Here is a 21,280-nt window from a genome sequence, read left to right on the forward strand (position 1 = left end):
TATTGCTCTTCGATCCCCAATGCATGGTAGGCTACCATCTATGGCTGCAACGAGGCAAATACTCCAGGCCACTTATGCCGGGAAACGGATTGCCAACGTCATCAGGAGTGTGAACCAGTTCACAAGTAGGTGTCGAGCCACTTTATTGCTGGGCAGCCTGGTTGGTTAGTTGTTTCTTATTAAGCTTACTTTCTTTTATTTATTTTATCTTTATAATCATTTAAGTAAATTATATACTTTCGGCACCTTAGGGTTTTTACTTTACCTCTTCTCTTAACTTTATAATTTTCTTATCTTAGCTTTTTTATTTAATTATTTTAATTATTTTTTCTTTTTACTTTAATATATTACTTAATATTATATATAAAAATTTACTTAATTAAAAATAATAATAAGTAGGTAACTTTTAATTTAATATTATATAAAGTTTAAAAAAGAGTTTAACCTTAAAAGCTTATTTACTTTTTTATAAAAAAATAAACTTAAATTCCTTTTATTAATTATTAAGCTATACTTTATATAATTAAAATAATATAAGCATTATTTAAACTTTATATTATATATAATAAGTTCTTAAACCTTATAAAATTAAGTTTTATCTTTATTTTTATTATAATAATATTCGTTTAAAGTAAGTATTTTATTTAATATTTTACGAGTTTAAATTATTTTATAATAATATTTAATCGGTTTAAAAAGATTAAAATTTATATAATTTTTTAAAAGAATATTAAAAATAATGTGTTTAAATAAATTATTTAATTATTTAATATAAAATAAGATATTTTATTATTAAATAACCTTTTATTATAAGTAATAAAATATTTATTATTATAAAGAGTTTATTATTTATAATTAAAGTAAAAGGGGTAGTTTTTTATAAGCTTATTAAATTATTTTAAATTTTATTTAAAAGCTATTAACGTAGTTTATCACTAAGTTAACTATATCACTAAGTTAGCTACTCTTTTCACACCTTGTCACTTTTATATAAATTAATTTAACCTTAACGCTTTAAATTAATTAAAATTATTCTCTATTTAATTCGCTACTTAATTTTATATCCTTTTTATATGTTCGCGTATTATAACTTATTTCGCCGTAAATATTATAGCGCCTTCTACCGGTCGCCTTTCGCTTTAACGAACCCCTAGTTTCGTATTTATTAATTATTAAACGCTTCTTTTTTACTTTCTTATCTTATAGCTTTTAAGATTTTTACATAATAAGGGCTCCTTTAAACTAGACGCGCGATTTTTTAACTCTTCGGCGCTTAAAAAGTATTAAATTAACCTCTTATAAAGTACGTATTTAATCTTTTATAAAAGTTATTTTATATACTATTATATATATATCTTTCGTTATTTAGTTTATAGTATTTAAAATTAACGTTAAAGAGCTTTATTAATAAGTAGAGACCTTAATTTTAATAGAAATAAAGTGTTTAGTCGTTTATTAAAGGTTAGACGACGTTTAGAGGTTATAGGTACTAGCCGTCCCCGGACGCGACGAGTTAAGTATAGGTGTTTAAAAACGTATATTTAATTTATTAATTATTTCGTCCGGGTAATAAATATTAAACTAGATACGCTAAATTTAAATTTAAACCTTATTTTTTATAAAAATAATAAAATACTCGGCCTTAAAAGTAATAAAGAACTTTAATTTCGTAATATAATTTATTAATACTTTAATAAATAGCTCGATTTCTTTTAAATAAATACGCTTTAATAGTGAATAAAGTGTTATATATAGAGACTAAAATAAATAAAAAGAGTAAAGAAGTATATTAAGCGTAATAATACCGTTGTTTTTATAATATTCCTCGAATTCGGCCGAAATATAGCTTTCGTAACCGTTTAAAATTAAGAGGCGATAAAGGCCTTTCGTCCGCATTTTAATATACTTATCGAAATATTAAATCTAGTTTAAGCCCGTCTCGTTATTAGTTTAGCCGTTAAAAGTCGATTTAATTACTTAATCGCCCGGTAGGTCGTATTCGCGAGACTAGTTTACGAGGTAATATTAGCTTTAAATAATTAAAAACGACGGAATATACTAGCCTTACGAATTAATATATTTAATAACCGTTAATTATTCCTAATTATTAAGCTAAACTAACTTTATTTTTTTTATAACGATCGGCGCGTGTTATAATAAGTATTAACTCGATTATGCTTATTATAAAGCTAGTCTCGTTAAAATTCTATATATCTTTATTTAAAATATTATATTTAGTTTTAAAATTCGCGATTAGCGTAAACTAGCCGGAAATAACACTTATATCTTCGTAAAAAGCCTTTTAATAATCGTATTAACGGTTTATTTAAGTTTTAAAGTTCGGGTTATAATTAATAAAACGTTTAACTTAATACTTATCGATATAATCGCCGCCGCGCGACTTTAAAAAGAAATTAACTATATTTCTTATAATATTAATATTAAGAGGTATTCTTTAATTATTTAAATTAATTATATAATTACGAAGCACCTTTTTTTTAATTAAATTAAATTTATATTATAAATATCGGATTTCGCGTCGAGGCTTAGTATCGCGGAGTCGGTCGCTTAGAATAGCTCGGGGGACGTCGTATACTTTTATAGCAGCTCTTTAATTAATTCGCTTTAGACTTTCTCACGTTGCTTAAATTATTAAAATAATACGATCTTTTTTTAATTAAATCGATATTATAATTATAAAGATATTACGTATTAAAGTTTAATTATATAAGTGAGAAAAAAGAGTGGCTAATTTAATAATATAATTAATTTAATAATAAACCACGTTATATTTACTTATTAATTTATTCTCTTTTTTATAATATTATTAAATTAAAGATTTTATAACTTAATTTCTTAAAAATAAACTTTTATATTAAAAGCATTTAATTAATTATATATTATTTAATTAATTATTAAAGTATTTATTAATAATTTTTTAATTAATAAAAACATTTTTAAAGTCTTTAAAAAGCTTACGTTAAATATTTAAAAGAATTTTAAATTTTAACTTTTTATTAATTTTATTAATTTTTTTTTAATTTTATTATTTACTGTAACAGGATAGAGGAAGCATCCGTGCGTCCCATAGCTCCCGGGCCCCTCTCCTTCCAGTTTCCTTATAGTATCCCACATTCCTGTAGAGAATACATACGGGACAAGCGTTAGCTTTGTTCTATCACACCTGCATACTGCTAATACCTAGGGATCGATGCACTTTTATATTTACTTTAATCTTTATATAATAAAGTAATTAATTATTAATAATTATAAGCTTATAAATATATTATAATATAATATAAACTTTATATAAAATGTTTAAATTAATTACTTAATTTTTTATATATTAAATAATTATTAAAATATATTTCTTAACTAAACGTATTATAATATAAAGCCTTTATAAGGTATACTAGATTCTCTTATAACGATTATAACCGTATCGTTATTTTAATACACCCGGGGTTAGTTATTTCTTATTAACTCGCTAACATGGGCGAGAAGATATCCCGAGCGTGGCGAGTAACTCACCTTAAAGACGCCCTTGCTATGCATCTCGAATGCACTAAAGCCGCCAATGTCATTTTCTTAACCTTCCATAGGTACATGGTCGTTTCAAGATTCAACGCTCGTACTGTGTGTGGCTTGCGCTTCTGCATGTCCATTAGCCAATCGCAAGTGGCCATACTTGACCATCGCGAAGTCGATTTCATTCCAGGAAACATGAAGCGTTGAAACCTGACGGATGGATGCAGTGAACTTGTCGGTGGCTTGCGATGTGATGATTGCCAATTCATTGAGTAGCTTGATGGAGGTTGGGGAGTTGATATACGCTGGGAGCTGCTTTTGTGAAAGTTGTTGAGTGATATATATGGGTAGGCAAAGTCTGGGTGTTGGTCAGCATTGCGCTTTTCTAGAATTCTTCACTACCTGCAAGCCTGCAGCCATCGGGTTCAGCAAATGGCAATGTCTTGTTGTCGCTGCAGTAGCCAGAGGATCGCCAAACCACCTGTCATGTAACATTGAGATTCATTCCAAGTATTAATTGCCTTAAGAAACCCTGGAAATCACACAGAGTTTAGGGCCCCGAATTGTCGCGACGTGATGCTTGATGCTTTGGTGCGTGCTTGCTATGCCAAGATGCCAAAGTCCTAAGGGCACAAACTACTCAACTTGCTAGGTTGCAGTTGCCAGTTAGCGAATCCGCACCGCATGGTCCGCATGCTAAGTCCTAATGCCGTCCGGCCCCCTGGGCAGCCATTGGCGAATGGTTGATGCTCGGCATTGCAGGCGCGGTCGACTGATATGCAACAACTCCTGGCAACGCTTGACATCAATAGTAACCCACACGAGATTCTCGGATGAATTGTTGGCACTTGGGTGACTTGGATGGACTGCCGATAGTGGGTGGCCCGCTGAATGATGGGCTAAAGAAAGATGAATAGTGGTCCATCTTGCAAGGTATATTCGTGCACGGCGGTGGGTGATCAGCTTTCAAAGACAAATCAGGCCTATCCAGAGTTTCCCGAATCGGCCACTCCAGAGTACTACGACTACCAGTAAACATGGAGCTCAGACACGAATATGATGCCAAGTCGAATGTGCTCTTGCAAATTGTGGTGTGTATGTGTCTACAGCAGGTGTGTGTGGGTTGATGTTGGCATTCAGGATCTCCGAAGTTCTGGGTTGCTGGTCACTGGCCAGTCCCTTTCTTGACGAGATCGGCATCCCTCAAATGGACGTCAGCTGAGCCAGTCAAAACGCAGCAGTGTGGGCCGCCTAGCCCAGAGGAGAAGAGTCTGGGGAAGACAGGGATGTATCGCCTGCATGGGCAGCCTGGGAATATCTGCGCAAAGTGGCCGCTGTTTTTTCCTAATCAAGCCTTGCTTGGTCCGCGGGTTGGCGTTTTGGAAGATGCGGATGTCGAACGACACAGACTGAAGGTTTCGAACATGGCGCTGCGTTATTTGATGGCAGTTGCAGAGGTTATCGCCACCGTTGAGCTCATCCCAAGCTGCAGAAAGAGCTGCGCGCGCGCATAGCGCCAGTAGTAAGCAAAGTGCACTTGAAGAAGTTCTAACATTGAATGATCGTGTATGCCAGGAATTGAAATATACAGTTCCAGGCTTGCCGACATACCTGCCAGATGCGTAGTAGCATTGGCACAGAATCGCAATCCGTCCGATGCAGGAAATTTGCTTGCAAAAGTATCTCGCCGGGTGCCAGGATGACCACCAGAATATCGCCGCAGAATGGGATGAACTGCCACTTATTGCTTGCACCTGGCCCTGTTTGCTAAGAGGACCGGAGCAGGCAATCAGCAGTGCAAATTCTTGATGGTATGCAGCGGTAGAGAGTCAAGTATCGGCATTCGTGGTTTTACATGGGTTTCGTTTCCGGGTCTTGTTAGTGGCCACGCACGCATACATGAGGCTATGAGCAACCCCAGTACAGTGTGTACATGGTCCGAAGCCTAGATGCGATCTGTGATCGATGTAGCTCGGTTCCAATGAATGACGAGGATGGGCGATGTTGTCCTGGGCGCGGCCTTGTTTCCGTTGATTATATTGTCGGCGTTGTGGCCGCCCAAGATGGCAGGCATGGGGGAGTCATCCGATGTAAGACAGACTGGTTTGCGTACAGTACACGCGCGTGAATTGGATGTGCCACTGGCAGTATGGATAGTATCCATATCGATGGATGTGATGTAATTTGGGGGTTCAAGACGATCCATCCCCATTTTCGAAATGAAATGTTGGGGAATTTTGGAGAAGGTAGCTGCTTCCCCATCCGAGGCTCACGAGGTGATATTTGGCACCGGCAAAGGAAGGCACCTTTGGCTGGCCAAACCGCGGGATCCTACACGCCGTCGTACCTTGACGCAGCAAAATCGGTATTCATTGCCACTACTAGACCAACGATCTCGCATGGAAACTTGACGCAGTATCACAGGCAGTAGGTATGTCTCGAACTGAATCGCAGGATCCCAAGCTCGGAAACAAAACATCAAACCCAACTAGCCTCGGGACACAGCTCAGACTAAGTAGGATGGTATGGCAGATGGCTGGTGGTGTGAAAGAGGTTTTAGTGCGAGGTAGGGTTCCTGGCGGGGGGTACTGCTAGTACATACGAAACTCCTGTCCGACCTTTCCCCAGATTGTCTCGCTCGCTCCGTTCAATGGGTGCGCTGTGCGTTATCCCGCATCCAGCTGGGGTTGGGGCAAGGGGAAGTCGGGATTGGAGTTTGTATCGCTCCCAGAACTCAGAACATCATCTACTAAACGCAAGTCGCACTGGAAAACAGATTATATTACTTGCGCATACACATGATATCCAAATTCAATGCAATGGTAGCCGCTTCATCCTTCCTGGCTCATGTTTCGTTCATCGCCTCAAGCTACAACAGCTAACCTACTCGCTTCGACGAGAGCGCCACCAGGTATGCCCGAATGTGGAACTGGGCCAAATTAATTGCAGTGTCGTATAGGCAATGCGGGTGAATATGTTTCCGTTCACTAAAAAGCTCAGATACACCTCTGCAATGTCACTCGGCTTACCGGTCCCGTCATGAGCACGGGTTAGAGCATGGCATGGGGGGAATGACGCGCGCGTGCATCTCATCTGAACAGCTCAGACGTGAGCGATCGGATTGAATCGCATCGAACCAATGTGTGTTGTTCCCGTCTGGTTACCATCGTCGTTCGCCCATTGCATGCTGGGATTCAAAGAATCCAATAGTTGTGCAGGCTGAGAGGGCCAGGAGGGCGTACACGAAAGCCGTGGAGTCAGTTCATGTGGCCGGCCCCAACCCCTTGAGCCGTTGGTAACCCCCCGGTCTGCCCGTGCTGCTGTCACATATCAAGTACCTACATGATGTAGGTTATGTAGCACGTTGGATCGGGACAATGCTCGGCTCCAAAATCCCGAGAACCGATGTCACTGTGGGCATACAGTAAGCTACCTGCCCAGCTAATAACACCAAGATGAATACCCCGGAGACGCTATCAGTTCATCTTGGTTCGTGAAATGTTGAGTCCCAGTAATTGAGGCTATGCTTTGGCAAGAAAAGTGCAGAAAGTCCGACGTATCCTGATAATGGCAGATGGCCCACAGGCTAGATCCGTCTTGTGGGTAGCAGTCAGGAAGCCAGCGACAGCACGAGTATGAGTATGTCAGTCACGCTACTATTGCTGCCTTGGCCGCACTCCGCCAGTAAGATGAAGGAGCAGGACCGGGGTCGCCTGCAGCTGGTAGATTGCATGCCTGCAATGTAGCATTGAGAGTTGAGAGAATTATAGAGTACGGAGTAGATCACCGTTGATCATCAATGTAACGACGGACGGTAGTCTAGAGCTTCAGCCAGGCTCTGGCCCTTCCTCGTGTGCCGAATTGCTTAAGCACACGTGCAGAACCACAAGCTGACTGACAGCTCGAATAGTTCATCAATATCTACATGTAGATGTCGTAATGACAGGCCGGAACGTCTCTCTTCCCTCGGTGAGGGGTGAGGAAGACGATCTCCAGCCCGACATGCAACACGAACACGTTCAAGGCTCATCATCATATGTAGTGGTAAGTTGTGGTAGTGGGGCGCGCCGGGCAAGAAGAGGCTGCGATACGCGCGAGCTTCCTGAATCCAGCAAATCAAGCTGAACCTCTGAGACAGGACCCACTAAGGTACATACGACATTCACAGTCGGCGCCAAGCGTACCCTAGCTACATGCCACCATGCTATGCTGTCTTCACCAAAATGCAAATCAGAATTCGTGGTTGGTTGTGTTGTATTAATAGCTCATCCAGGGTCTGGCCTTTTGGACGCTAACGGAAATCCAAGATTGTGCAAAGATCGACATGCCACTCGTCGTAATCCAGTGCGAGACAAAATAGGGCAACCGGTTGGCTTATTTACGTCAGCTCTTTGTCAACACCTTGTATCAACGCAGATGCCAGTACAGTACTGTAATAGAAAAGAAAATAGTAGGCAACGAGGCAACTAACTGCACCATCTATCCTCTGCCATCCGTTTCTGCAGGGGCTGCCGTGGCTGCTGTGTGGCTTACTCCGAGCCAATGAGAGCTCGTGTGTGTTATTGGAACTACTGCCCTGCTACTGCCACTGCCATTTGGTGATAGTTTTCATATGGCACACCATAACTGTCGATAGTATACCACCTAAGTAGACGGCGCCGGAGTGCACAAACCAGAAAGCCGACGGTTCGCGTATCTGCCCCGATCGTCTCGTCGCCCACTTGACATCAAGCTTGAAAAAAAGGTTGGGCTCTTCATAATTCCGCCAGCCGCCCTTCTGGTCCGCAATATCTGGACCTCGGCCACTCCCTACCACTATCCAGAGATATGTAATCCACGCCGCCTGCTCCCCAAAGAAGTGTGGCCGATTCACTACCGGTTCACACCTTCGCACTTGAAGACTAGTCCCAGCGGGTGTAGGTATGGTGTTGAAAGTGATGTCGTCGGGCCATCCATTTTCGGATGACCTTCGGTCTTTGCGTGGCATGGCCCATACGGCCTTACCACCCTCCTACTCTGGCCGCAAAGCTACTGGCAGCCGGCGAAGCGACAGGAACGTACGTACCTGCACACCGGTTGCCAAGACATATTGATATCACGCAACTCGTGGTGATCATGTAGCTCGTAATGTGGTCGACAGACCGTGGGGCACCGTCCAGATATGGATGGATGGATGCGACCATATCCGCCACAATCCGTAGTAAAGCCGGCCTGCGCTGGCTGGAGTCTGGCTCGACCCGATATGAATCCCAGATTACACGGAACATCTGCCAACTATAGAGAAACGGGCAAGGCGCAGAAAGCAGGAAGCAGGACAGGGCCAGTCACCACAAACCGGAGAGGATGCGACGAGGACGGTGGACAAAGCCCACCACACCTTTTTCACCCTGCAGCTTGGCGGACCAGTCACATCCCACCTTCAGAATTGCCCCTCCAAGGGTCCTCGCTTTTTTCTTAATTGCATTGTTCATGGAGCCCTGCACACCAGGACGCTCCTGGCTGGAAAGAGAAGACTACCTACTCGATAGCATTGCGAGCGCTGTTGCTGGCGAATTGACCCAATCCTACGTTGCAAATAAGCTTCGCGATTTCTTGATCTATCTGGGATCATGGTTCCTATACGACACCGCCTTTTGCCCTCTGAGCTCAGCGTTTACCGTCGCCTAATGTATCCATGATATAAGCGGGGAGGGATATCAGGAAATCCGAAATAGTGAAACGCACTTGGGAAACAGCAAAAGGGCAAGCAGTTTGTATTACAAAGCATATCGGAGCCGCGACGTAATAAGGGCCAGGGTCGGTCGAGCTACTGTATGCAGCTGCGTACCTACTTGGGCATGGTATGGTCCAGGGCGAGATGGCCCATGGGAAACGAGATTGGAAACCTGGGAGCTTTCTGTCGCTCTCGTTCGTCGCTCATGCTTCGCTCGTGGATTGACTTTGGGTCTAGGTCAGAGTCAAGAGCCCGTGTACGCGCCGGCCAGGTAGACTCTACCCTGCACGAGAGGCGTCCTTGTGACCAAAAATCCTACTCCACAATGGATAGCCTCCGATGAACCCTGAAGGGGGCCAGTCAGCGTGCGTGTTGGGCACGCGGCTATGAGAATCTGGGAGCGGAATCCCCTGTCGCTCGCTCTGTTTTCCATGCTGCGTCCCTGGCTCGACTACCTCCAGAGACGTCAGTCCTGAGGCAGAAAGTACCGGTACTACACGACTAAGGTAACTCTCGCCGGCACCAAAAGAGGACCCAACCTACCACTCGCACACGCTGCACAAATGTGCAACCCAATGCCTGCCTACCCGGGCAAGTTCGCCAAGTTCGCCAGCCAAAATGTATGTACCTCGCAAGCTCACTTGCGTACATATGGAAACAAGCCGGCTATGTGTATGTCGCAAGTCGTAATAATATTAGCAGTAGTAGTAGCAGCAGCAGCGATATCTGTTATGGTTTTGCTCGGGTGCTATTGATGATAGGGATGTAGCTGTTGAAAGCGTCGCACTGTGACACTGCCTGGCCTCCCATGCCCATGCCCATGCCCATGCCCATGCCCATGCCCATGCCCATGCCATGCCATGCCAGTTTGATGCCATGCACAGATGGAAAGGCTGGTGGTGCTGCAGCATCAGGTCTAGTCGAATGAATGTCATCCAACACCAGACAGACACCAGACCAGACCAGACAGACCCTTTTCTCGGGGTGCCAATAGTGTCGTAGTGCGTATGTGCGTGTATGTGTGTGTGTGTGTGTGTGCCTGTCTCTTGTCTCTTTCTTCCAGCCGAGCTCTGACGGATCGACGGACTCTATCTACTACTACCTCTCTACACTGTTTTCGAAACTCTCGACCTCCAAACATTTGCTTCGATTCCCTCCGTCCCCCAAGAGCCATTGCTTTCCCTCCTTCCCGCCTGGCTGGAATCGAAGAGGAAGCTCGAGCGAAACAAAACGAGGCGAACCGAATTGAACCGAATTGATAAGCCGTGTCCCACCAGTTCACCGACGATAGGCATTGCGCCAATTACACCCAATTACTCGAGCCCAAGCCCGTCACCTCTCCAGTTAACTTGTACATAGCTACTACATACCTGTCCTAGCTACTTCCAAGCTGCTTGCTGCTGCTACCTGCCTACCTGGTGGTCTGGCTCCTCCATCCGGCCATTCACGTAACGAGCATTGTCCCAGGCTGTGGCTACAGTCTCACTTTGAGTGGGAAGGAAGCTGAGAGCAAGAGTAGTAGCAATAAGAGAAGAGAAGAGAAAAGAAAGAGGGTCCCTTCCCTTCCCGCGTTGTCACCACACGCACGCACGCACGCACGCACTACATACAACGTACACGCACATACATACATAACAACACTCTCTCAGACAGACAGACGGACAGACAGACCCGGAACAAGAAAGAGAGAGATCCCAGAGAGTGTGCATTGCCAGGAAGCCCGAGAGAGAGTGTGTGAGAGAGTCTGAGAGAACTGGGGCCCAAATTACCCCCGCCATAGCCCACCACTCTCGGCCCTTTCATCCCACTTTCCAAAACGCTCAAAGTCAACTTTACCTGCCAACCTACTCACAGCTTCTCTGCTCAATTATTCGATCTGCCCCTCGATTGATTCGAGTCACAAAACGACCTCAAGAGTCGAGTTTAGGGAATACAGCTTAGACAACCACCCACTCACGAAACCAAAAAACAAAACAAACTTCACCCAAGATTCCTCTCTCTCGGTCGTTATGTCCAATTCTTCTCCTCCCGCCGCCCCGGCCGAGAATGCTGTCAACAACGAGGGTATGGAGCCATTTCCCGTCTGTTCCCTTGTCTGCCTGTTGAGCGAGTTGCCCCTCACTAGAGCTTCATCCCACCACCCACCATCCACACCCTGCCACGCTGCTCTGGTTGCCGGGAACGACGACATGTCAATCCGCAACGCGACGCAGCAGTGCATCCAAGCCCAGCCCAATTTAAGCTTGAAACTCTTTTGGCTTGACTATTTGCTTCCTCCCGCCGCCAATGATGACTGACTAGAAACAATTGTGAAGCTTCGACAATCACCGTGAACACGGCAAAGGCGCCCGCCAACAACTTCCCGCCCCCCAAGACCGACAAGCCGCGCCCTCACACCTGCCAGACCTGCCAACGTGCATTCGCCCGTCTCGAGCACTTGAAGCGACATGAGCGCTCCCACACCAAAGAGAAGCCCTTTGAGTGCCCAGAATGCACGCGATGTTTCGCCCGCCGTGACCTCCTGCTCCGACACCAGCAGAAGCTGCATCAAACAACCACCCTTCATCGCGGCCGAGGAATCGTCGCGAGAGCGCCAGCGGTGCTGCTACGGGCCAGAGCCGGGCCCGGAAGAACAGTGTCGCTAGCACGGCTACAACGGCGACCACTGCTGCTGGCGGCAACTCGTCTCATGTGAGGCCTCGTGCAAACACAATAAGTCATGTTGATGGCAGCCACATGTCCATGATGGCCCAAGCCAGTGCGAATGTGGCCAGGAGCCATGCACAGCCTACACACAGCCGTCATGCTAGCCTGGTGGGCTTCCCCCAGCATCATAGCATTGACCAAGCCTTTGGCGGCATGTCCTCTGTTATGGGACATCGCGGTATTCACCATGGCCTGCCCAAGCTAGAGACCCATGGTATCAATAACCTGGACTTCAATACTGCCTTGAGGACGGCTCCGCCCCTGCAGTTCGGGCAGCCTGACTTCGATTTTGAAGGTCTCCTCTTCGGACAGCCTGGTTCTTCCACCATCAACCCCAATGCCCTTCATTATAGCGAGTCTCCCCATTCCATGGCCATGGACCCTACCTCGCCATTTGGCAATGGGCTAGCTGATGTACCAACGAGCCAGCACCTCGATGACACGTTTGATTGGCTTACGGGCTTTGAGCAAAATATGTCCTTCAACAACCCAAATGAAAACGCCGTGGATGGCTCGTCACCGTCCGCTATGAGCACCACTAGCCAGAGCGGCATCAGCGACGTCATGCTGGACGGGTCCAACCACCACCCGGTCGTAACCACATCTTCGAGCTCCATCTGGCAGCCTGCGGTGAGCATGGGACCTCCCATGAACCCCTTCAGCATGGACATGAACGGCTCCGTCTTCCCCGACCTCATGACCGGTGCTCCCGTTTCGCCGCAACCTCCGCACAAGACCATGAACGACGTATACTTCTCCACGCCGCCGCCTTCCATGAGCTCACTCAGTCCATCGCTCGTGCCGGGCCTCAACACGCAAAACCTCAACCAGGCCATGAACTTTGGCACCGGCCCAGAGACACCCACCTCGATGAATGGCACTCATCAAGGCCCATCTCCAGTGAGTACCATCACTGACGCCACGAGGGCAGCCATCGTGCATGCACTTTCACAATGCGCACCCTTCGGTGGTCGAAAGTATTCCTTCACCACGCCAAACTCCCCGCTATCCCCCCAATATCAGGCGAACACGGACAACGTTCCGGAGTATGCCCGGTGTCTCCCTAGCACCCATGAGCTGCAACGATATGTCGGGAGCTACCTCCGCTTTTTCCATCCCCATCTACCTTTCCTACATGTACCAACTCTATCCTTTGACGTACCATCTCAGCCTTCCAGCGGCAGGACTAACACTGTCGGAGGCAGCGGATGCTTGATTTTATCCATGGCAGCGATCGGTGCCTTGTATGAGAAGGAGCACACGCAATCCAGGGAGTTATTCGAAATGGGCAAAAAAATGATACAATTATATCTTGAAGAAAGACGAAAAGCCGACGTCCGAAAGGCAGATTTCCGCCGGACCCCCATGTCCGACCATGGTTCACAAAATTCGGAGAATGCGGTTCACACCCCGGTTTGGCTGGTGCAGGCCATGTTACTCAATGTCATATATGGGCACAATAGTGGTGATAAAACGGCCAGCGATATTGCTTCCACCCATTCGGCAGCACTGGTCAGTCTCGCCCAAGCGGCCGGTTTATTCCGCCAGATGCGGCTCGAGACGGCCGAGAGTCGCGACCTGCAGATGGGTGATGCGGAGGGTAATTGGGGCGGGATCAAGGCCGAGTCCGAGGAGCAGGCTGAGTGGCTGAGGTGGAAAACCGTCGAGGAACGCAAACGGACTCTCTACGTGATCTTTATCCTCTCCAGTCTCCTAGTGTCCGGATACAACCATGCCCCTGCCTTGACAAACTCGGAGATTCTCCAGGACCTGCCATGCGACGAGGAGTTCTTTGCTGTTGAAAGTACCGCCGCGTTCCAATTGAAAGGCGGTGTTAGGGCAGCCGGCCACAACCGCATGACATTCCACGAGGCCCTGGGTGAGCTTTTACGCACAAATGAAAAGCAGCAAAAGCTTGCGCTTCACAGTACGGGCCAGCCGTTCGGCTCCATGGTCAATATGGATGACATTCCTAAAAGCGAATTGAAGCCAAGTACGTTTGGCTGCTTGATCCTGATAAATGCTTTACACAACTATATTTGGGAGACGAGACAGCGACACCATAACAAAGTGTGGACAAATGAAGAAACCGAAAAAATGCACCGTCACATTGAACCCGCCCTGAAGGCATGGCAGGCAGCTTGGGCGAGCAATCCCCATCACAGTCTCGAACGGCCCAACCCGTTTGGCATGGGACCACTGTCAGCTGATGCCATTCCGCTCCTGGATCTTGCCTATGTGCGCCTGTTTGTGAATTTGTCGCGCTCCAAGGAGAAGTTCTGGCAGCGGGACTGGGATGGATTGGCCGAGGAGCTCTCTCGTGGGAATGAGATTGTCCAGCATGCCGAACACTCGCCGGAATCTAACAACGACTCGGTCAACGAGGCCTCGGACGCCTCCGCGACTAGCTCGGTTTTCGTCGACTCGCCGCTAACACAGTCGTCATCACCCGATTTCTCTACCGCCAAGTTTCCTCCGCCAATGCCCGCGCCCCAGCGACGACAATCTCAGATTTCCAGCCGCACCATCTCGAAGCGTGAGAAGCACCTTCGCAAAGCCGCATTCTATGCCGCTGATTCTCTCGCCATGGCGGACAAACTTGGAGTGACGTTGGCAGACTTCACCAGCAGAGAGTTGCCCATGCAGTCTGCCATGTGTGCTTTCGATTGTGCTCAAGTCTTGGCCGAATGGGTGGCCACTCTACAGGATCGCGTAGGACGCTATCTTGGCATCATCGGACAAGACGAGGTCGACTTGACCCAGGTACCAGCAATTATGCTGCTGGAGGACGAAGATGTGAAGCTGCTTTCCAAGGTTCAGGAGGTACTAGCCAGCGCCGAAATGAAAGTGAACCTGGACCTCGTCAGCGGCAATGTGAGCAGTGGCATGGTGCAGATGGATGACCACAATGGATATGCGGCCAAAGTTCTCAGGTTAACAGCGTACATGCTTGATAAGTCTGCTGTGTGGCCCAGTAAGTTATACTCCCTTTTGGTTGCCGGAATGGCCTTTCCTCTGCATTGGCTTGTGTCAACTAACCACGTATAGTTACCCATCTCATGGCACGTTGCCTCGAAACCCATTCGAATCACATGAGAGCCCGAGCCGAAAAGTCAGTGGTATCAAGCGAGTAATTGCTGGATGCTTGGCATGGCGAGGCTTATTATACGTCGTTATCATCGCCCCCTTGCTCGCCCATCTTACGCATAGACTGCATTCCTACGACACGCTGCTCAAGCTCCTGATGGTTGCGTTGTTGAAGTGACCCAGGACAACGTGCCTGAAGGGACTATCCTCGGTACCCGAGTATGATCACCAGAATGACCCAGTCTTCGAAATGCATCCCACCAACTACAGCAGCTTGGCTACGTTGCTGCGGACGCTGCCATCTCTGAAATTACCACCTTTAAGAGCTTTCCGCCCTGCACAATGTAACGAGACCATGGACTTGGGCATATTCGCTCCCACCTCGGAAAACACGAATTGGTTACACGTCCGGAAACGATTGGTATTCATCGCTATTGCTGCACTTTCGCGTGGTTGGCGAGAGAAGACATTCATAAGGGATTATGTGCTACGAAGACTTCACACTGAGCCTGCAAATGACGCTTGTTAGGTCGACTGCGGATTCAAAGCACTACGCCGGACAGTCTGCCTCCCGCCAGTCCGAACATGGAATATGATTTTATGACTCTACAATGGTATCCATACTTGCTTGTGCACAGGCGGAAAACCTTGGCAGGCACCATCAAACCACCACTGGCGAGCAGCTACTCTGCCGAGCCAGTTCATGATACATGTGAACAATGACCAAAAAAAGAAACAAATTAAGTCCACGGTGGACATTTACGAATTCGAAAAACCCCTATTCAAATAACGATATCCTGATGAAAGAATCGCTTCATGCACGTGATGCTAGGGCTCAAAGGGGGACTGGGTTTCTCTGACGGTCGCAACTGGGATGGGACTTTTCATGTGAATTCAGGGCTTGCACCACCAACGAGCAAAGCGAAAGGAATATAGCCGGAACAACTTGCTTATCAAGGATTGCCGGCCATAGCTGCTGGGATTGGGAACATTTTGTAGGTAGTTTAGTTTAGGTTAGGTTAGGTAGGTGGGATTAGTTCAAGCTCCCCATGCCTTGACGGGCTGGTTTCCAAAATAAAGACTCGTGGGTCTACTACAAATAAGGGGGTTCTAGGACTTCAGATCTTGTTATTTGCATTCTTGTCTTTTCGTCGGGGAAAGGGCGCTCCTTTCAATGTGGGAGGTGAAATACGTTATTCGAAATCTTGCATGATGAGCCAGTCCTCTCTAGTATTTTCTCCTTTAATTATACAGTATAATAGAAAACACTTGGCTCGAAACTGAGATGAGTTTTTCTACCAGTAAGAATAGAGGTGTCTGCACGGTAAGTTACATCTCATGAAAAATTATTTCACAGTTCTTCCAAGTAAAAGACAGAGGGGGGGGGAGCCCAATTGCCCACGTACCCGCTCCTGACCTTGACATTAACACCGGCGAAATCGTTTGCCCCAGCGCCGAAAGATTTGAGAGAAGCTAGGTAATGCTCAAGTCCTCGAACGTCCACCTGTCCACCTCGCTGTGGGAAAGGGGGGCATGTGCGGTCGAGTCAAGGTTGCCTGCAGAGTACTAGAATATACCAGAAATGCCGCAGATTCGAGGCTGAGAAAGGCGGCAGATTGGAGTCCTATATGAAGCCGAAAGGATTGGGGCGTGATTTAAATCCTCTATCTAAGTACTCAGAGAGATTGCAGTTCAATATGGTCCGCTGCCGGGTTGGGCGGCCTCGTCAACGGGCATGATGGCGTTGATCATCTTGTCCTGCAACGCGACCATGTTCGGGCCAGGGCGCCTCGAAGGACCGGGGCCGCGTCAGCGTGGGAAATATATATCCGTGGTTAAGTAATATATTATCATGAAGCGGGCAATCCACCATGGGAGGCAGTGCCTCGTAGAAGGAAGGTCTGGATTCCAGCGTATAAGGCCTCGGCCGGGTTATCAGTGGGGGTTAAAAATAAAATAAAAGCAGCGTAGCGTCGCTAACGACGACGTCCGGGAATACCTTTACCATCGTGGACATCACGATGCCGAACGTTCTGCCGCCAACCTCCTCTGAGGGCCCAGTAAAGGTCCGGATTACGCAGTCTCACATGGTACACAAGACGTCGTCGCCTGCCGCTCAAGCGAAAGATCTGAAGACGCCTAATACACACGCTTTGGCGCCTCTTCGCGTTTTGTGCTCAAGTAAGAAAGAAAGTGGAATGTATTGCGGTCTACTTACGAGGACCTACGCTTATGGGGGCGAGTCACACTACCAGAGTCATGGGTGTTGTTGTTGGTATTATAAAGTTGTCATTCAATCGTGTGTTGACCAATCTAGTACTACTGTCCGTGCCAACATGTGCGCCTGATGTACAGTGTATGTAGGGAGGGAGGGGGGGGGGGGGTATCATCCAAACCAAAATTCCAATGGGATCTGTCCTCCTTCGATCACCCATTTCCATTGCTCCAGAACGCCCTGAAATCCAAGCCATGCGTGCGTGTGTGTGCGTATATGTGTGACACATGTACGACCCCTGCCATCAACTCATATATATATAGATGTACACTTTGAGAGAGAAATGGGGTCGTCAATCCGCAAGAAAGGAGGACGAAGGCCAGCCAGCCAGACATCAAAGCCACCTCCTAGCCTAGTCCTGCTGCTTCACAATCGCCTCCTGAAGCGCCTCCCGATACAGCCGCCGCAGCCGCCGGTCCGCGGCCTCGACGCGGACCCTCTCGGCCTCCCCCCGGTACGAGCTCGAGTCGCGCAGAAGAGCGCCGGCCTTGCACCCGAACGTGGCGGGGTGGTCCGGGATGCAGAGCTTGGTGGTGGGCAGCTGGTAGTACGGCCGCTGCTGCTGCTCCGTCTTCTCCTTCTTCTTCTTCTTCTTCTTCTTCTTCTTCTTCTCCTGCTCGAGCAGCAACCGGCTCATCCACCCGAGGAAGACGTTGTGTTTCACCAGGTTGTCGATGATCCTCGGGGCGTGGGGAGGCTACTTTTTGTTCGGGGGGTCGCCGCTGGGCGGGATGGCGGCAGCCCCAGTGCCAAACTGCCGGCTGGGGGGCGGCATCATGTCTTCGTCATCATCTTCGTCATATGGTGATGGTGATGGTGACGGTGATGGTGGTGTTGGTGGTAGTACTGGCGTGTTGTATGCCGATGGGTTAGGCTGCTCGAACCCCATCCAGGAGGTTGAGCGGTGTTGTCCCGAGACTCGGATAGATCTGGGGACTGGCCCTGTGGTGGCCCTCAGAGCACGTGAGCCAACACGTGGCACTGACTTGAAAAGAATGGAAGAATGCATGTTGGATGATGTTGTTGTTCGTGATTTGTTGTTGAGTGAACGCGTCTGAAAGATAATTCAGTTGAATGTGTTCGATCGAGACTGTGAGACAGATGATTGGATATGTTGTGGAGAGATGTGGTGTGTCGTCTAACTGGTGCAAAGGGCGTTAGTTATACTCTCTGACCAGGACCCATCGGAGAAAGGTAGAAAGAAACCAAAAAACCGCTGGTGGAAAGGCATAACCAACCCATCGGAGTTGGGTAGATAGGGTCTGGTAGGTTTATATAAACCCAGGTATGCGCCAGGTTCTACCCACTCTCTAAACACCTGTATACCACCTAGACGAGAACAAACGGCTGAGTCACTGATCATTGTTGATAGTCACCTTTCCTAAGGATTCCAGAAAGCTCAAGTAGAAAAAATACAATCACTATTGTGAAGAGAGAGAAAAAATATGTGACAAAGAAGCTGACCATGGCTGGAAACAAACAACTAGAACTCAAGGGTATAGAGTTTCCGAAACCCGTGGAACCTGTTGCGCTACGCCAATCCAATACCGCTGAAGAATACCTGAATCTATACCCTTTAGACCGCTGAAAAGAGAAAAGAAAAAAGCATTCCATCTTGCTGCGCCTCCATGAATGCTAAAACCCAGATTCGGCACCCAAACCACCTAACGAACGCCTCAATCAGTCATTCAAGAAAGAAAAGAAAAACCTTTTTCGTTCCGTAGCAGGCTAAGCTGGTTTAAATAAACCATTGAACTGCAGTCCAGGATTCTGTTGCCGTTTATGTACAGAATGACACCTCGTAGACCGTCTAATAGACGCCTAAATCAAAATCAACGACTTCCATGCGTTGATTCTATACCAAGTATACGTTCGAGGCGTTGGCGGGCGTTTATTTCAGTGCATGGTCAATTCATGGTTAGGCCGAGCGTTGATTCGAGACAGCCTTTTCTCCTACGGTTTGTTCATGTCGTAATACCGGAGAAACAGGCGGTCCAGGAAATGTGAATGCCGGATCCCGTTGGGTCTGGCTTCAGCAAATGTATCGATGGCCTCTTGGACGTCCATGCCCAAGCGATCCACCAGATAGCACACGATAAAGTAGCCAGTTCGGTTAAACCCATAGTGGCAGTGAACGCCAATGGCATACTCTTTCCATCCTTCGACCTCGGCTCTGGCCTTCTGGTCCTCTCGAACGCGGTCAACCTGTTACTGGTTAGCTAGACATATCCTTGATACTCGTTGGAGGGAGGCTATGAATCAGTACTCACCATACCGACAAAGGTTGCAACTTCATCATCAGTGGGTGGAATCTTCGAGACAGTCGCGAACTTGTGGTATTTGATTCCATGCTTCTCCAGTCCCAGTGCGTCGTAGACAGGATTGTCATGGCTAATGTCGATGATGTCTTTGATGAGATTGCCATACTTGGGAACGAATACTCTGGGCGAGTGATCCTCGTCGACCTCACGAAGAGTCTTCATGGCGCGGAAGATGCCGCAGATGGGCTTCGAGACGGGTTCGACTTTCTTCCACTTGGCCAGGTTCTTGACATCCCATTTGCCTTCACGCGACAGATACTGAAGTTGCCAGCCCAGGTCGAACCGTCCAGTAATGTTCTCCGACAGGAAGTTGCAGATCAAGCCAGACACGGTACGCACGGTTTTCGGTGTGAAAAACAAGCTGTGGCCTGCTGGCCTTGGCAGGATTATCGTCTTCACTACCTTCCTTGGTGGTAATGGCAGCTCGGGCACGGCGGGCACGGCCGTTTGCGCATCGTCGCGAGGGGTCGAGGACTCTTCGTACGTCTCCTCGCCAGCTCCGAGCTGCTCTCGCCGTCGTTCGAAATCCTTGTCGGTAATAGCGCTAATGGATTTCGGGAGGGGCTGGGCTGGCTGGCTGGTGGTCGCAGTAGTAGGGGGAAGCGACTCGGTGAAACCGGGGAAACTAGTGGAAGCTGCTGGGGTAGAAGCGTCGCCTTCTTCCAAGGCCTTCACAATCTTGACAACTGCTGCAGGTGATATAACGTGGTCGCTCTCGCCACCAATGAGGAAGACAGGAACGTTAAGCCCAGCCCAAGTAGGCTCCCCAAACAAGCCACCGACAGATTCTCCGTTGACATAAGTAGGAAGCAACCCCCACGCCACCCGCCGGAAGACCGACGTACGGCTCTGCCGGTTGAAGCGATATTGGAGCTCACGAGACGGGAGATCGGCTTCAGGCCCAACGAATCGCGTGACGCTGGCACTGTATGGTCCGCCCCATTGATCCCACATCCTATAGAGGTTGAAAGCCCACGTGGGGACCCACAGCAATCTGCGGAGGGTTTTCACGTTTTTGGGCTCGCCGGCCACTGGACAGATCCCAACGACGCCAAGCACGTGGTGGGAAAGACTCCTGTGCGGGCCGTACGTGTTGGCTAATCGCGCGGCCAACGCGCTGCCCATGCTGTGCGCAATCAAGACGACCCCTTGCCCACGTGCGCGGCCCCGATAACGCTCGATGATAAGCTCCAGCAGCTCCGCCAGCGCGGGCATCGAGTAAGCCTCCCACGACTTGGGCGCGAACCCCGAGCGGCCGCAGCCGGGTAGGTCGACGGCCAGGCACGAGGCGTTGTTGGTGAGGCTGGACAGCAAGGGGTGGAATTGCTTGACCGAGCCGCCCAGGCCGTGCAGGAAGACGAGCAAGGGCAGCGGCGCGGGCTCCGAGGGCAGCTCGTCGGCCTTGGGGTGCTGCCGGTAGAAGACACGGATCTCCGGGTAGGTGAAGCGGCTGGTTATGAACGACTTCACCTCGGAGTGGTCTCGCAGCAGCTTGGGGTCTTCATCTGCATTTTGGCTGGGGCCTGCCATTGTTTCCGGTCTGGCCATACCTAAAGTAAAAGTCGCCCGACGTTGGGTCTTGAATGAATGTTGTGTTTGATTGATGGCCTATCGACTCTCGGCGTAAGCATTACTCCTCTAGGAATCAAC

At 47.9% G+C, this 21,280-nt stretch overlaps 4 protein-coding genes across 4 annotated transcripts; 1 reads left to right on the plus strand and 3 right to left on the minus strand.

Annotated features, from left to right (window-relative positions):
* Positions 1 to 11,250: 11,250 nt before the first annotated feature.
* On the plus strand, positions 11,251 to 15,081 carry PG994_003963 (uncharacterized protein; the record flags this gene model as incomplete). The annotated part of the gene is made up of 4 exons (XM_066855372.1): positions 11,251 to 11,305; positions 11,557 to 11,754; positions 11,778 to 14,921; positions 14,996 to 15,081. 4 exons carry the CDS (start codon positions 11,251 to 11,253, stop codon positions 15,079 to 15,081), a joined length of 3,483 nt encoding a protein of 1,160 aa, XP_066719650.1.
* A 2,580-nt stretch (positions 15,082 to 17,661) lies between these two features.
* Positions 17,662 to 17,946, minus strand: PG994_003964 (uncharacterized protein; the record flags this gene model as incomplete). The annotated part of the gene is made up of 1 exon (XM_066855373.1): positions 17,662 to 17,946. One exon carries the CDS (start codon positions 17,944 to 17,946, stop codon positions 17,662 to 17,664), a length of 285 nt encoding a protein of 94 aa, XP_066719651.1.
* Positions 17,947 to 18,006: 60 nt separating this feature from the next.
* PG994_003965 (uncharacterized protein) lies at positions 18,007 to 18,318 on the minus strand (the record flags this gene model as incomplete). The annotated part of the gene is made up of 1 exon (XM_066855374.1): positions 18,007 to 18,318. The coding sequence occupies one exon, from the start codon at positions 18,316 to 18,318 to the stop codon at positions 18,007 to 18,009; it is 312 nt and encodes a 103-aa protein (XP_066719652.1).
* A 944-nt stretch (positions 18,319 to 19,262) lies between these two features.
* PG994_003966 (Alpha/Beta hydrolase protein) lies at positions 19,263 to 21,160 on the minus strand (the record flags this gene model as incomplete). Its single annotated transcript, XM_066855375.1, has 2 exons — positions 19,263 to 19,514; positions 19,580 to 21,160. 2 exons carry the CDS (start codon positions 21,158 to 21,160, stop codon positions 19,263 to 19,265), a joined length of 1,833 nt encoding a protein of 610 aa, XP_066719653.1.
* Positions 21,161 to 21,280: the final 120 nt, after the last annotated feature.

This window comes from Apiospora phragmitis (genome assembly GCF_038363925.1).
Source record: "Apiospora phragmitis strain CBS 135458 chromosome Unknown utg000004l:1.0-3135199.0:1.0-3139288.0, whole genome shotgun sequence".
Taxonomy (NCBI): Eukaryota; Fungi; Ascomycota; class Sordariomycetes; order Amphisphaeriales; family Apiosporaceae; genus Apiospora; species Apiospora phragmitis.